Source organism: Anopheles ziemanni, chromosome 2 (genome assembly GCF_943734765.1).
Source record: "Anopheles ziemanni chromosome 2, idAnoZiCoDA_A2_x.2, whole genome shotgun sequence".
NCBI classification, from domain to species: Eukaryota; Metazoa; Arthropoda; class Insecta; order Diptera; family Culicidae; genus Anopheles; species Anopheles ziemanni.
In genome coordinates this window covers 34376642-34391970 of record NC_080705.1, presented here as the reverse complement: position 1 = coordinate 34391970, position 15329 = coordinate 34376642, and the positions used below count along the sequence as shown (strand labels likewise).

Sequence of the window (15329 nt, the reverse complement as noted above, 5' to 3'; positions counted from 1 at the left end):
TTATAACTGACTCGAAGTACCGTCTGCACTCAGCAGATGACGCTAGTGAAGCCACCAGATGGCGCCAAGAGTTTTTGCGTCGTAACCGGTTCGATGACCTTTGTCTGACCCGCGTGATTTATGACCTTGATGAACCGGTTTTGACCGGTTCGGACCGACCAATCAGTAAGATCCGTTCAAGGTCAAGGCCAATGACCAAGATTGCTGTTAAAGATGTGCTAAGATGACCAAGATAGTTATAACAAATCAAAACGTCACGCCCTCCCAAGGTGCTTAGAGTACACTGGTTCTTTTTAAAATTTATACTAAAACGAAGATATTACCAGTTTTTTACCTAGACTTTTATAAAAATACAAGTCGATAGAAACACTTCTCTGAATGTTGTTCTAGCTAATGTAATAAAAACATTACTTTATTGGATCCGCAATTAACAAATCGGACCTGTCAAACGTACCGACACTTATACCTCTTCAACCGTTCTTTTAGGTTACAATCTAATTTCAATAAATTTTAACACACTAAACTAATTTTAAACTATCTGACTATATTCTAAAATACTGAACAACAAGTTCGGTATCTTCGCACCTTGCAACAACTTCCTCGCGGCACTTCCCAAGGAGAACCGTGCTGCACTTTTCTACCAAAGGTGTACATTGTCGTGACTGTTGACCATCTTCCCATCTTTTCTTACCAAAAACGACTTCTGCACCTTGTACAATTTTTAACGGGTTTTTCCTCTTTATTTCAAGGAATCCTCCATCGTTTAACTTCGCTTTACGACACATACCACAAGACTAACGAGTCCAAGTGGGACTCGCGTGTTCCTAATCCCTCTCTTTCATTCTCACTTCTCTCGTTAATTTAGCTTATTCGAAATTTCGGACATCCTGCTTTTCGCCTGATTTTGAATTTGAACTCATTTGCGATCTTGCCAGATATGCATGCCGTTGGGGCATACTAACACTCTATTATGCTCTTCCTTCTTTGTACTTTTACTATTCCTTATCTTTCTTTTACCCTATACTCGATCCCTGCATACATGTCTACCAAAAAAACACCTTGCCAAGTGTATTTTTGGTAGGCTTTTTTGACATGTACACCTCAAAACCTGCCTAAGGTGTATTTTTGGAAGGCTTTAGTTACATGTACATCTCGTAACCTACTAAAGGTGTTTTTTTGGTGAGCACTGGTGTTTCGAGAAGAACTTGCAGTCAAACCTTTAAAAGTTGTTTGTTTACTGTGAAGGTGCAAGTTTGACCAACAAGCAGGCTGTGTTTTTCCATCCCATTTGTTGTTTGTTTTTTGTTTTAACCGTGTAGTGTACGAAATGGACCGATTTGTTAGAATGAAACTCAGTGGCACAGTTATTAACGGGAGTCACATAGCGTGGCGGGATAGCGGCACATGGATCGACCGACTCAAGGTAGTTAACCCGGGTCGGGTTTTCTCGCGGCAGACAGTAAGTAAGTGTGTATGAATCCATAGCAGAGAGTTCTTACTGATGATAATTTCTCCACGCTTTTCACACATTTCAATACCACGACATAAAAGAAGAAGCGGATTAAAAAGAACATCTACACGTTCTGCGTGTTTTCGCTGGTCGCTGTTATCCAGCACGAACCAGAGGAGGTCTCCTCGGATGATTTCTGGATGTTTCGCCTGATATACCGAACCAGACGATATGTATATAATTATGTTATACTCAGCTATCTTGCATGAACCGCCGCATTGAATTACGTTGTATAAACGGTGAGTCGCAAGATACAGTTACTCCCAAATATGAAGATACAGTGTCGATTTGCTCGTTTAACCCTAATTCCCTTGGTCAATTCTCACCGTAGCTGTAAAATTCTGAAAGCATATGATAGAGGAACTTGTGATGCTTCAAATAAGTCTCGAACAAGATTTTTATTGGCCAAATTGGCTTAGTTTTAAGCCATTATCTGAAAAAACACCATATTCAGAACTCGCAAAAGTCATGGTACACCGTTTAGTTCCTCTGGGAGTTTCTTGAAAATGGTCAAGTAGGCATAGATATTTATGTCATTTAGAGTTCGGGACAGCTTGCAAATTTCATTCACACGTAACTTCCTTGGAGTTTTCAATTTTGTTGTGAAATGGAGTAGTCAAAAAAGGAAACTGGAGTTGAATTGAGGAAACGAATTCTTTCACTATATTGCAAAGGATATTCGATGCGAAAAGTTGGTGATATATCACTATATATAGTTGGACGGACACATTCTACAGTCCAGCATGTCATCGACAGATGGCGATACGAAGGAAGAGTGAAGAATGTTCCACGAACTGGGCGAAAAAGAATATTAACAGCATACGATGAAAGATTACTTATTGCTGCAACAACGATGTGTTCGAGGAAAAAATACAATAAAACGGTCAATTTGAACTCAAACGGCTCAGAACCATAAAAACTTAAGAAACGCTGCACCAAAAGGAAGACAAAAAGGTCGATAGGCAAAATCCCACCATAAATCGTAACATTTCAGTATCCAGTACGATCGTTTGTCCAAATAAAGACCTTTCCGAAAAGGACACGACGTACCGGAAACGAGATGCCCAAACCAACATACATTGAGCGCATGGGTCGTTCCCGCAATTGTTTTGGACGAACCGAACACGTGGCATAGGGAACAGCGATTACGCAATGTGCCAACGGAATAAATATGTAGATCGGCGCCTTAAACAAACCCAAAATGTAAACTCTCGTTACCGATCGCGATCCTGATCCCAAATAAACATAGTAAAACGGACAAGGGACACGACGCAACGATAACGGGATGTTCAGGCAATGCGTTGCATCATAGAGTGGGTAGGATATTCACGAAAGAACCGAACGGTAAAAACTCCAAAATAAGGAACACAAATCCTTCTCGCCACCTACCACACACATGCATTTAAGCTATTGAAGTATTGTACAAGCACAAATACCATGAAGAAATTCTGGTATATAAACGGAAACAATTTATAGAGTAAATCAGTGTTAAGTTGAAACGCAAACGATTTACTTCGTATATTATTTTGATTGTTACACTCGCTGGTATTCTGCCACCAATCTAAAAGATCGTTTCGATCAACTCTCCCCATCTCTTGCATAGGCCTCCGATACACGCATTGAGGCAACTAGCTAGATGGTAGCAGAGAGTCAGAGACTTCGACAATTTTGTCCCGGCAAATATCGGTAATCCTGTTCCTAAACATCGTTACCACGCGAGATAGCAAGCTAGGAGGTCTACCTTCGCGGGGCCTGTTTGCTAGAACGCGCCGTAACATTAATTGTTCGAAAGGTACGGCAAGAACTAACCCCCAGTGCTCCAAAATTTGCCGAAGAGATATCGTACACTATTTCTAGGACAATTTCTGCTGAAACTATCCAAAGAGTATTAAGAAAACATAGTTTAAATAGAAGGATAGCACGAAAGAAACCTTTCATATCTGCTACTAATAGATAAAAAAAAGGAATTTGCTAAAAAAAATATGTTAATCAGCCCACAAAATTTTGGTCGGATGTATTGTTTACTGACGAAACCAAAATAAATCTTGTTGGTAGCGATGGGCGAAAACTTGTGTGGAGAACGAAAAATACGGAACTAGATGTGAAGCATGTAATACCAAACATCAAGCATAATTTTTTTTTTTTTTTGGACGAGGGTTCACATTGGCGTGGCCCCGTAAGACCACAACCAATATTACTCCCTCCTCTTGCCCTTCGCCTTCCATCACGCTATGCACCTACACGGTAGAAGCAATGACAAAAGAGGCATCCGTCCTTAGGTTAAAATCTCAGTTTACGGACGCTGTGGCACGCGACTAACTCCTGAAGGGTGAAAGTGCGTGTCGCTAAAGGTCTGACAGGTACTACCCTGACCACCAGGGGCTTTTTCCCAAGCCTAAAGCAACGGACTCGGTGCAGTGCAACTTAAGCAGCTCAGAAGATCGATCCGACAGCTGACTTATCTGACACCAATACCTCCTAAAAACCTTCTTGTGGACTTGCACATTGGTTCTGATACCATCCGGATTCGTCAGCCCGCAAAACTAACCTCCTGCCTAGTCTACGTGCCGGGTTTCCAGTATCTGACCCCTCAGATGTTGATTGCTGGCTCGCAAAACCAAGCTCCTGCTCGGTCTACGTGTCGTCCACCTTGGCCTGTTTGATATAGTACAAGGCCCTGAACACGACCGGTGTCCAAGAGGTCAGCGATGGCTTGGTACCGCGATTGGCGGGTGTGTGACTAAACCCGGTGCATCCCTCCCCAAAGCATCTCAAACCTCGAGTAACCAGTCTGTTCCTCCACTCTTGCTGAACGCAACCGCTGTCCAAGATGATGATCCGCGATGGCTTGATGAGGCGACGGCATTACACCTCCGACGCCTCCCTCTCCAAAGCTTTACAAACATCGAGTACTTGGTCTTGTTCCTCCTCACGTTGAAACCAGCCGCAAAATCACGCTACTGCGCAATCTACGTCTGGTCCTAATCCTGGGGTCGTCCAACGTCTGATTTGACTCAGTCATGGACGACTTAGACACCTTGGTGCCGTAAACCTCGGCGCCCTACGCCGATCAATCCTTTATTGCCTCAAAGTCGGACTTGCCCTCGTCCGCTTGGCCGGGCTGATGTTGTACCAGGCCCTTGACAGTTCAGGTTTCTGGATTGACATGACCATTGTCGCATAGTTATCACCCTGTGGCAACGGTAGGTGGATCCCTCACCGACAAAAGTCAAGTCGCCCCATAGCCCGCCCTGCCCTCCTTAAACACTGTGCGCTTGCGCGCCTGCACTAAGCGTGTCCGCTTTGCCACGAGCGACCCTTCCGTTCTGCTGCTGGTAAGACTTTCGATGGTTAGACGCTATCCCATCATACTCGCCCACCAGCAACCCCAGGAGAGAGGAACCAGAACGGTAACCAACTCCTTCGTAGCCGGACGTCCACTCATAGCTCGCGCATCGGTCTAGGTCCTGTGCCCCGGAAGGCAACAGAGCACAACTAGACTTCGACCTCTGCGACTTCTCGTGAATCTTCCAGGAGAGTGAATCCCTTCCGAAACACTCCCTACGTCTTCGCGGTCGTGTCCGCTGACATAGGGTCCATCCTAACCTCCGGAGAGGCTAAACAGACCAGAGGGCTAGATATCAAAAAGCAGGATAAATGATACCTTACAAGGCCCATTCCTTCTGCGGCACACTACCATATCCTTAGCCCAACAGGGCACTACTCTTGGTAGTGTGCGGGAGGTCGGATAAACCTCCCACCCAGAACTCTGTTCGTCACCCCTGTTGTCAGGGGGTCCAGTGGCACCACGAGGAGGCCAGTATTCCAAGCGTTCACGCCGTCACACCGTTTGACCGGAATGACCCCACATTGACTGCGAGCCCAACCATCAAGCATAATGGTGTAAACGTTATGTTATGGAGCTCTATGTTCTCAAACGGAGTAGGAAAAATGGATTTCATCGAAACCACGATGTACAAAGTGGTGTATTTAAACATCTTGAAAAACAACGTCAAAGAAAGTGCGACAAAACTGCGTCTTCCAGCAGTTTACTTTTACCAGCAGGATAACGAACCAAAACATACTGCGGGTTTGGTGCGGGAATGCCTGCTGTATAATGTCCCCAAACAGCTGAAAACGCCCCCACAGTCACCGGGTCTAAATCCTATCGAACATTTGAAGCGTGAAGTAAAAATCTGGGTCCAAAAAAGTCACCCGACGAGTAAGAGTGATCTAAAATGAAAAATAGCTAGAATTTTGGAAAATATCGAACCTGAATCCTGAAAATATCCCCACCAAGTTAGTTGCTTTGAAAAGGCCTTCTAAGGAGGCCAAAAGAATTACGTATAGTCAGAAACATGTGTAATAAACGCACAGTCACCAGGAGGCCTTTATCTGGATTTTTACCGTTAAAACTAGTTAAAACTAGTTCCGGCAATTCGCTAAGTCATCGTTGTTGTGTGCTTTTATTGGTAAACAAAACTAAGAACGATCATCAAAAATCTATTTCAATATGGCTACTACGACAAAGCTTTTGACTTCACATCTCTTACGACTCACCTTGGTGAAAACGAAGTAACGAATAGGGATAAATAATTTAAAATAAAACCGATGTTTCACCACCAATGTTATTATTTTTAATGTTTGATGATTCCAGCCATCAGAAAGTGTTTCAGTGCAATTTGATAATCGATTTGCAGATCTTCCCCGACGCGACGCTTGGATTTAGCAGGCAGAGCGTGTTCAACGGGCAACCGCCGTTCTTGATGGTACACGGACTATAGAACCTGGGGCACACGTTGGTTACAGCTGTGATGAATCCAATGTCACTCGTTGCGTCAAACAGTGTTAAAGGTTTTTGACGCACTCCATGATGGCTAATACTTTCGATGACACTATGAAATGATAACAAAAGAAACGTAAAGTAGATAAATTGTTGCAAGATTAGTTTTAAAAACTACTCACTTTTCTTGCGCCCAATAAAACATTTCATCCGACACAGCTAAGCGACGATTGTTGGTCAGGTTGTCGACGATTGTGCGGATCCGCTTCCTACGAGGTTCTATACAATCAATTCGATTAAAGGTGGTAGCGTAGCAGACTTCTCCAGTGGCCATCAAAACCTTGATATCTGTGTACCGACCGTTTGAATTGGCTAACTTTGGCAAAGGTTCTGGTTCAGACCCATCGAGATTGTATGACACGATCCCGACTCCATGCAATGCGTACAGTTTTCCTTGCAATGAGTCAATGGCGATGCCATAAATTTGACCAACTTCAACACGTACCGTTGTACGCAAGTCCGGGTCATCCAAGCACGCCACCTCAATGGTTTCTTTTACTTTGTCAAGCCAATAAAGACGACGCGAGATCCAGTCTACTGAAACAAACGTTGGATATTCGTGTTCCTTCGAAATGAACATTTTCTTATCCGTCCCATCGTACTTGGCGCTGAAAATCGATTTATTCAAATAATCAGCCCAGTAGAGGCGGCCCTCAGCACAATCATAATCCAGGTTATTCATCCAGTTTCCCTCACTTATGCTGAAGGATGGTCCACCATTCATTGGCACACGAAAGATGCTGTCCTTTTGAGTAGCAAGCAGGAACCCAGAGTCAGAACGATTCGCTGCATTGCATTCAGTGTCTTTTCCAATTGCGCCATCCTTGCAAGGTTTTAGTGATTTCAACCACTGTGTCGTGTTTGTGTTCCGCATAATCCATTTTCGATATTTGGTAACATCTGTAAACACCGCAGGTTTGGACCTGTCACATAGAATGTTATTCGTCGTTTCTGTAGGGCTGAATGCCACAATCCCTCGCAAGTACCAAGTATTACTAATTTTGAAATACATTCCTCCAAAACCTCCGCAAATAGTGACAAAGGGTTTTCCACCAGCACAAAACATTTGAGGTGTTAAGTATTTTCCGTACACTCCTTTATCATAGGCAAGACACATTTTAGTGTCCAATACAGGTATCGTTACCTCTTGAAGTTTTACAGCTTCTACACCATTTTCGTCCAAACCGAATCCAATCACGGTTCCTTGCGATCCAAATATTTGATTTTCATCAATATCCGCATTCCAAATATTCACTGGTTTTACGAACTTCGTCATTTTGATATCAGACGTCAACTTTAGAATTGCAATATCGTTTGCAAAATTTAAGTGGTTATACTCAGGATGGACAATAATGTTTGCCACCGTTAATTCTTGTAGGTCTGGAGTTGTTGCATCTCTATATTTACGGCCACCGTACACTTCCATATCATATTTACTTCTTATACTACCACGGTGAACAACACAATGAGCGGCTGGAAAATTGAAACAGTTATGAATTATGAGATCGGCGAATGGCTGAATGTCAATCAAAGACAGACAATCAAAGTTGGATATACCTAAATCGGACAATCTTTTCACTTTGAATAAAGTTGTAATGTAGCCAGTGTCGTTTCGAATTGTTATCAGTTTTAGAAAAGAAGAAAATAAAGTTTAAAAATTGTCCGCTATTGAGGTGTCTGGCTTTGACTACCTGCCTATGTATATATTATATGATTTACCAGTGAGGACTGTGCTGCTGTCAACGAAAGTACCTCCGCAAAGAACACCTTCGATTAACAATGTGGCATGCCATGGCCATTTTGCCGGTTTAGCATCTCGATAAAGAATAGGTGTAATAGGTTTAGATTGTATATTTGTTGATGGGTCCGGTACGACATCGGGTTGCGAATTAGTGTTTCTGCAGATTGTACCTAATTGGGTACGTGGATTGGGAAGGCAGATTGTGTTCTCTGGACAGCCACCATTTTGCACGGCACATGGACTGAAGAACATCGGGCAGACATCAGCCACTGGGGTTACCCAGAAGCTTTTATATTTCGTTGTATGGTTCAGTTTTAATACAGATCTTTGACGTACTCCCTCCAGGCTAACACTTTCGATCGTGTCACTATGAAATGGAAAGAGCAATGTACAGAAGTTCACCATCAATGTGCACCAATCAGAGTAATACTAACCTGGCGTAGTTCGACCAAAAAACTTTCTCATCCGTTGCGGCTAAATGATCAGTGTTGGTAACATTGGTGACAATCGTGCGGATCCGCCTGCTACGACTATCCATACAGTCGATCTTGGATGTGTCATTGTTTATGTAACAGAGTTCTCCAGTGGCGATGGAAACTGTTATATCTCTAATCCCTGAAGTATTCAACAACAGTTCTTGTTCTGATCCATCGAGATTGGACCATTCAATCCCGCTATTTACATCTGTTCTGTATAGTTTACTTTGCAGCGGATCGACAGCGATTCTATCATTACTATCAACATTGATCAACACCGTTGTCCGCAAGTCCGGATTGTCCAAGCTGGCAACCTCGATAGTTCTATTTACATGATCAACCCAGTACAGACGACGTGAGATCCAGTCCACTGCCATATTAAATGGATTGACCTCCTTCGTGATAAAGACTTTCTTATCCGTCCCATCGTACTTCGCACTGAAAATAGATTGTGTTTCACGTTCCGTCCAGTAGAGACGGCCCTCTACACAATCTTTATCGAGCCGGGAAATATATTTTTGGGCCAGGACTTCACGACCGTTGAACGCTGTATCATCTTTTAATGAAAAGCGCCAGATGCTCACATTTTCATTTGATTCTAGTATCCACAACAAGAAACCATGTTCAAAACGAGTCGCAGCGTTGCATTCAGTGTCTTTTTCAATCGTACCGTCTTTGCACGGCTTTAGATCATTCAGCCACGATGTCGTGTTTGTATACCGCATAATCCATTTGCGATATTTGATAACGTCTGTAAACACCGTAGGTTTGGAACTGTCACATAGAGATTTGGTCACGTTCGGTCGTATTGGGCTGAATGACACTAATCCTCGCAAGCCCCACTTGCCACTGATGTTAAAAAACAGCCCACCCCCGCTATCTCCGTTGCAAGCACTGACCATGTCTTTTCCACCAGCACAAAACATTTGAGTAGTTAGGTATTTTCCATATGTTTCTTTATCATAGGCAAGGCACGTTTGAGTGTCCAATACAGGTATCGTTGCCTGTTGAAGGGTATCAGATTCTTCATCACCTTCGTCCAAACCGAATCCAATCACGGTTCCTTGCGATCCAAATATTTGATTTTCATCAATATCCGAATTCCAAATAGACACTGGTTGTACGAAGTACGTTATGTTGATATCAGCCGTTAACTTTATAATTGCAATATCGTTTGCATAATTTGAATGGTTATACTCAGGATGGGCAATGATGTTTGCCACCTCCAATTCTTGTAGGTCTTCAGTTGTTGCATCTATATATTTACGGCCACCGGACACTTGTACATCATTTTTGCTTCTTACACTATCACCGTTAAAAACACAATGAGCGGCTGGAAAATTGAAACAGTTAAGAAATATGACAACGGTGTGTTCTTGAATGGGGAGTGGCATGCAATCAATGTGAGGCGCTCAAAAATCGGACAATCGTTTTACTTTGAGTTACATTTTTGGTTGAGATTTAGCCAAATTGTCATCATTATCGAAGGTGCAAACGACACGAAACGTCACTAGGGGTTTTTACCTCTTTAAAAATGTAAAAAATAGCTCAAAAACATGATATCGTATGAAGCGTTTCCACTAATCATTCCCGCATATTGGTATAGGGCATATGTAAGAAAATTAGCCCGTGAAGTTTCATAACAATATCAGTTTTAGAGAAGAAGAAATCAAAATTTTACGATGATTCGATTTTTAGAGTTCCCAGTTTTAGAAAAGAAGAAATCAAAATTTAATGGCGTGACTACATTAAGCGTACCATACCAAAAACTTGGACCGGTCTAGTGACAGCGTACCAGTGACGATGGTGCGCTAGAAAGAGAGAAAAAACGGTTTTTACCACCTGGACCGCACCAGGTTTTTGGTATGATACGCTTAATGTAGTCACGCCCTAAAGATTTTCCGGTTATGGGATGCCCGACTTTTTTTAAGCTCTATGTATTTATGATTTACCAGTGAGGATTGTGTTGTTGTCAACGAAAGTTCCTCCACAAAGTCCTCCATCTCCAATGAACAGCGTGGCATGCCATGGCCATTTCCCATGTTGAGCTTCCACGCCGTTATGAATGAGCCCAACAATTTCACTATCGCCTTGAATTTCAAACACACAGGCACACAGTGTTAGGAAGCCAAGTAAAATATGCCTCAAAGAAGCAGGAGTGTTTAGCAATTTGGAATTGCTGCACGTTGATATTTTAAAACGCGACATTTGTCCAAATGATCACACTCTTCACTGTCACTAAACACTGAACTGCACAAGTCGAAGTCAGATGTACGACTGATGCAGCTTTGATCTGCTTTGGCTCATATTAAGTTCACCACACTTGCCATCGTACAATATTGCCATCTTGGGTGAAAAGAAAAAACATCTTGGCCATTGCCGGATGCTTAACTGGCGAAACTGGTTTCACAGGTCGGCTTATTGCTGAATAAATTCCTTTTGGCCACTCGGGGTACATAAACCGCTTTCAACATATTGTATGTTCACAATATATTATGGATGGGCTGAAAGACAGCGGTTGAAGAGGATGGTGGGGGGTGGTAGGGGAGGGGGGTTTGGGGGGGGGGGGGGGGTGGGATGTTTAGAATTTTATGTAAAAAGATACCACCTTAGAATAGAAATGATGGCGTAAATTTAAATCCTACCCCTCGTTGGTGCTTATTGGAACTGGTAAACCACACGAATTTTAGTTTCTTGATTTTAAGAAGTTGCAACAAAATATGTTATGAGATATTTTATGCATGTTGGATATCGTAGGTGTATTTCAGATCATTCTGTAAATGTTATTCCACATTTCGTTCAAAATATAGGCTAGAAACTAAATCAAAAAGGTGTTGAGTTGCGTGATAAATTCATTGCTGCATTTTTCAACGCTCAAAATAATGTCAGCTATCATGTTAAGTGTGTCCTTGAACTTTATTGAGAAAAGAGTAAGTAAAAATATGGATGTATTATAACAATTTATTCGGCATCCTTTGACTTTTCTAGGCTTCTGTTTTTTTTTGTTGTTGTAGGGTTGTATCGAGAATTTCACATTCTTGCTATTTTGCTTTCTGTGGCAGGAGCTTGGTAAATGGAATTGATGAAGTTGCGGGCGAACTGGTCAAACCAGTTTCATCAGTATTGACTCCAATGTTTCTGGCGTTGTCCATGTTTCCAAGAATCAAAGATTCCTTTGGAATACATTTTTACAGGGTTTTCCATTTGATAGCACAAATTAATCAGATGATACCACAAACGCAGTAGATGATTCCACAAACGTGATAGATGACAAGCCAAGTGAGGCATGTATACAACAATCGTGGCAGATGATATCACAATTGTAGGAGATGATAGCACAAGCCGGTATCAGCTCTAACCCCACCGATGATTGAAATACACCTGTTTTCACTTAGGCCGATTATAGACGGAGTGCGTCCGACGCGTCCGTGTCCCGAATGTTATCTACAATCTGTCAAACTGACATCTTCTAATTCACTTTCGGCACGCGCTAGCCGTCGCGCCTTTCAATATAAATGTTCAGTTATAATTAGTTCGTTGAGTGGATGTTGTATAAAAACACACATCACACCTTCCACGCTAAGAAAGAATGAGTTTTTCTTCTTAAATACTTAAAAAAAAATGTTTTTAAGCTGGCGACGCGCGTAAAAAATGGCGGGTAGTTAGCTAGACGATGCGCGTCCCTCGCGGGTAGATGACAATTCGTTAAACGTCAATTAGACCCCATTTTGACTGATGTTCGATAACATTCGGGACGCGGACGCGCGCCGTCTATTAGCGGCCTTAGAGTTGAATCGCGTCCCACTTCTGTGGAATCGCGAGCTTCTTCTTCTTCTTGGCGTAACGACCTCTTGGTCATGCGTTAAGGGCTTACGAGCCAAAACGTTGCCCATAAATAAACTTTCTGTTGAATCTCAAAACAGCAATTTCATCCATCTGGGTTATCTAAACACAAACCGACTAAAATGTGTAAAAATGTTATGCATCAGCCGCCATTCAAACCTGCCTATATCATCTACAAAAACCCTTAATAGTGAAGAAGAAATCATAAATCTAAAGAAACAATAAAGTCTTGTTGTGTTGTGTTAAACACACTCATTGTGCTAGTATATTCTTTATACGCTTTTTATTTCCAATCATTGTTGGTCCCATCGATTGTTATTTATTAAGAGACACATTCTGAAAAAAAATTAAACAAAATTAAAGCTTAAGTAATTCATTTACAACCCATATATTAAGGCAACAGAAACTTACTATCTGTTTGTTCCCATCCAACGTAAGCTCCTAGTCGTTCATTTTCAACCACCAACCAATCATATAGAGGTTGGAAGTATTCGATCAGTGCATCGGCGCTCATGCGACGCTCTCCGGTCAAGACCTCCATTGCATCTGGCCAAGGCTTCGACGAACCTAGCTCCAGCATCGCCTTAATAGCGTTACCCGCTTCAGCACTCTGATAGATGTCGCAATCGTTCAATGTCTTCACCGGATCTCCCTTCACGTACTCTCCGGCCTTCTCGCAAGCCGCCCGATGGAACTGGAACTGAATGATGTACGAGACAAAATAGCGAAGATACTCCACATCGGCCGACACGTGGTACTTGGCCGGTGCGTCTAAATCGGCTTCCGAGCGAACTACTGGAGGTTCCACGCCGGAGTACTTCGAGCGCATCTCCCAGAACTTGCAGTTGTATTCCTCGGGCTTGATTTCACCTCGGAAGATTCCCCAACGGTACTTATCGATGGTGTAGGCAAATGGCAAGAAGGCCAACTTTGTCAATGCTGAACGATAGAACTGGTTTAGCTTGGACTCTTCATCCAGCACGAAGTCTTTTAGCAGACCAATCTTCTCCAAGTGTTTGGGCGTTGAGACTGAGAGCGAGAGCACATCACCGACGGCCTCATGGAATCCAGGGTTGGCTCCCGAACGGTATACACTCGGGAGGTGTTGATACTGCAGGTAGTACTGCACGTGGCCCAGCTCATGATGAACGGTGAAGAACTGTTCCATGGTCACACGGGTGCACTGCTTGATGCGTACGTCGTCTGGTTTGGAAAAGTCCCATGCACTGGCATGACAAATTAGATCACGACCATCGTCCGGCTTCTCGAGAATGCTCTTGTCCCAGAAGGTCCTGAACACAGTAAACAATGTCACTTTTCCTAAAATTGAACGTTAAAGTCAGAAAATTTGCGGCACTTACTGTGGAACCTTGGACATGTTCAGCGACTGGAAGAACTCATCCCCCATTTCGAACATTTGTATCGGGTTGTATCCTTGGCGGAGCATTTCTTCGGTCACATCCAACAACTGCCGGTCACCGAATGGGCTGGTGATGTCTGCAATGTTTCCCCATCCCTGCGCCCACATGTTTCCGAGAAGCTGCATGGGAATGGGTCCCTTTTCGGATACAACATCCTCACCATAGAACTCGCGCAACTTGTAGCGAACAAAACCATGAATCTGCTCATAGAAAGGACGCAGTTCTTCGATAACGGCATCAACCTGCTCTTCGAAGGTGTCGTCTTCGTAAGCCGCCAACCAAGATTCGGCTCCGGTCGCATAATCTATGGGAAGAAAGGGAACCTTGCCTTATCTCTCCAAACACTTTTGATAGCAGCATCACTCAACTGTTCAATTTAGCAGCCTCTCCGTTCAGATCCACATATTTCTGGAAATCCTCTCTGGTTGGAGCCCCAGCCGCATCATACCACTGTTGCCAGTAGTATTTGAGCTCTTCAGCATCCCTACTGTTGGCAAGAATCTCCGTCAACTCCGGTTCCAGGGCCAAGTCGCACTTGTTGCGGTCGTGGTAGTCACACACCTTGATTTTTGCGTAGTTTTCTTTCATGTTATTGACCGCATTCAATATTTCCGCGAACTTATCCACTGGCAACGCCGAATAACCCAATCCGACGAGCTTTTTCACCCTTCGCTTCAGATCTTCATCCTGGAAGCTTTCGTAATCATATTGGGAAAGCGTTTCCGAGATTTGCTGAAATAGAAGAACTTAAATGCCGCAAACCGTTCTAAATTTTCGTATCCTTCAAAATACCTTAAAGAAACCAGCATTCTCGGTTGCTACATCATTTTTGACGTCCAAGTTTTCGTCCGTTATGTTCGAGTCGTAGGCCCAGTTTGCCTCGCTGGCGGCGTTTCGACGAGACAAAATTTCCGACTCAATATCCTCCAAATATTGGAACACCTCTTGCTCTTGAGCTTCTACATCCGCAGTGGGAATCGCTCCACCGCTCACGTGGTACACCAAGCCAATGGCCAACGAAATCACTACAATTAACTTCATCTTCGAACACCTATCACTCGTAAAGTGATACTAAAGTGTATCAACCCATTTGCATGGCCTTTTATTCAACCAACCGTATCTTCTGCGTGCGATAAGGCTTATGTAACACAATGCATCAATCGATAAGTATTATCTGTTATTCAATTAGTTTCTTGATACGGTATCAATCTTTGTATCGGAGACAGGTCGAGCGGGAGGTTTCGGATGTGAATAATGATTGGGAGTCATACGATAAATGAACCCATTTCAACTCTACCATAATACAATGAAATTCAATGTCAACGAAATGAAATTTCTTATCTTAGTTTATTAATAACGTACCAGCTGCTCGCTACTCAGCTCCAGAAAAACATTATCTATGATGTTTATTATGTTTCGTATTGGATTTGATAATGTTGCCTCTTTGAAGCATTACCCACTGCAGTAGATCTTTTAGATGTCATAGTTATTCACC

The 15329-nt window shown here is 42.9% G+C and overlaps 1 protein-coding gene across 1 annotated transcript in view; it reads right to left on the bottom strand.

Moving 5' to 3' along the window:
* The window catches only part of LOC131293474 (angiotensin-converting enzyme-like), a 146624-nt gene extending 131749 nt beyond the window's left edge, over positions 1 to 14875 (bottom strand). Inside the window, exons 1-6 of the mRNA XM_058321552.1 lie at positions 14627 to 14875; positions 14203 to 14566; positions 13775 to 14138; positions 12825 to 13705; positions 9241 to 9903; positions 8797 to 9168 (exon numbers count right to left, since the gene is read on the bottom strand). Coding sequence (XP_058177535.1) covers positions 8797 to 9168; positions 9241 to 9903; positions 12825 to 13705; positions 13775 to 14138; positions 14203 to 14566; positions 14627 to 14875 — 2893 coding nt within the window. The remainder of the gene's footprint in view (positions 1 to 8796; positions 9169 to 9240; positions 9904 to 12824; positions 13706 to 13774; positions 14139 to 14202; positions 14567 to 14626) is intronic.
* Positions 14876 to 15329: the final 454 nt, after the last annotated feature.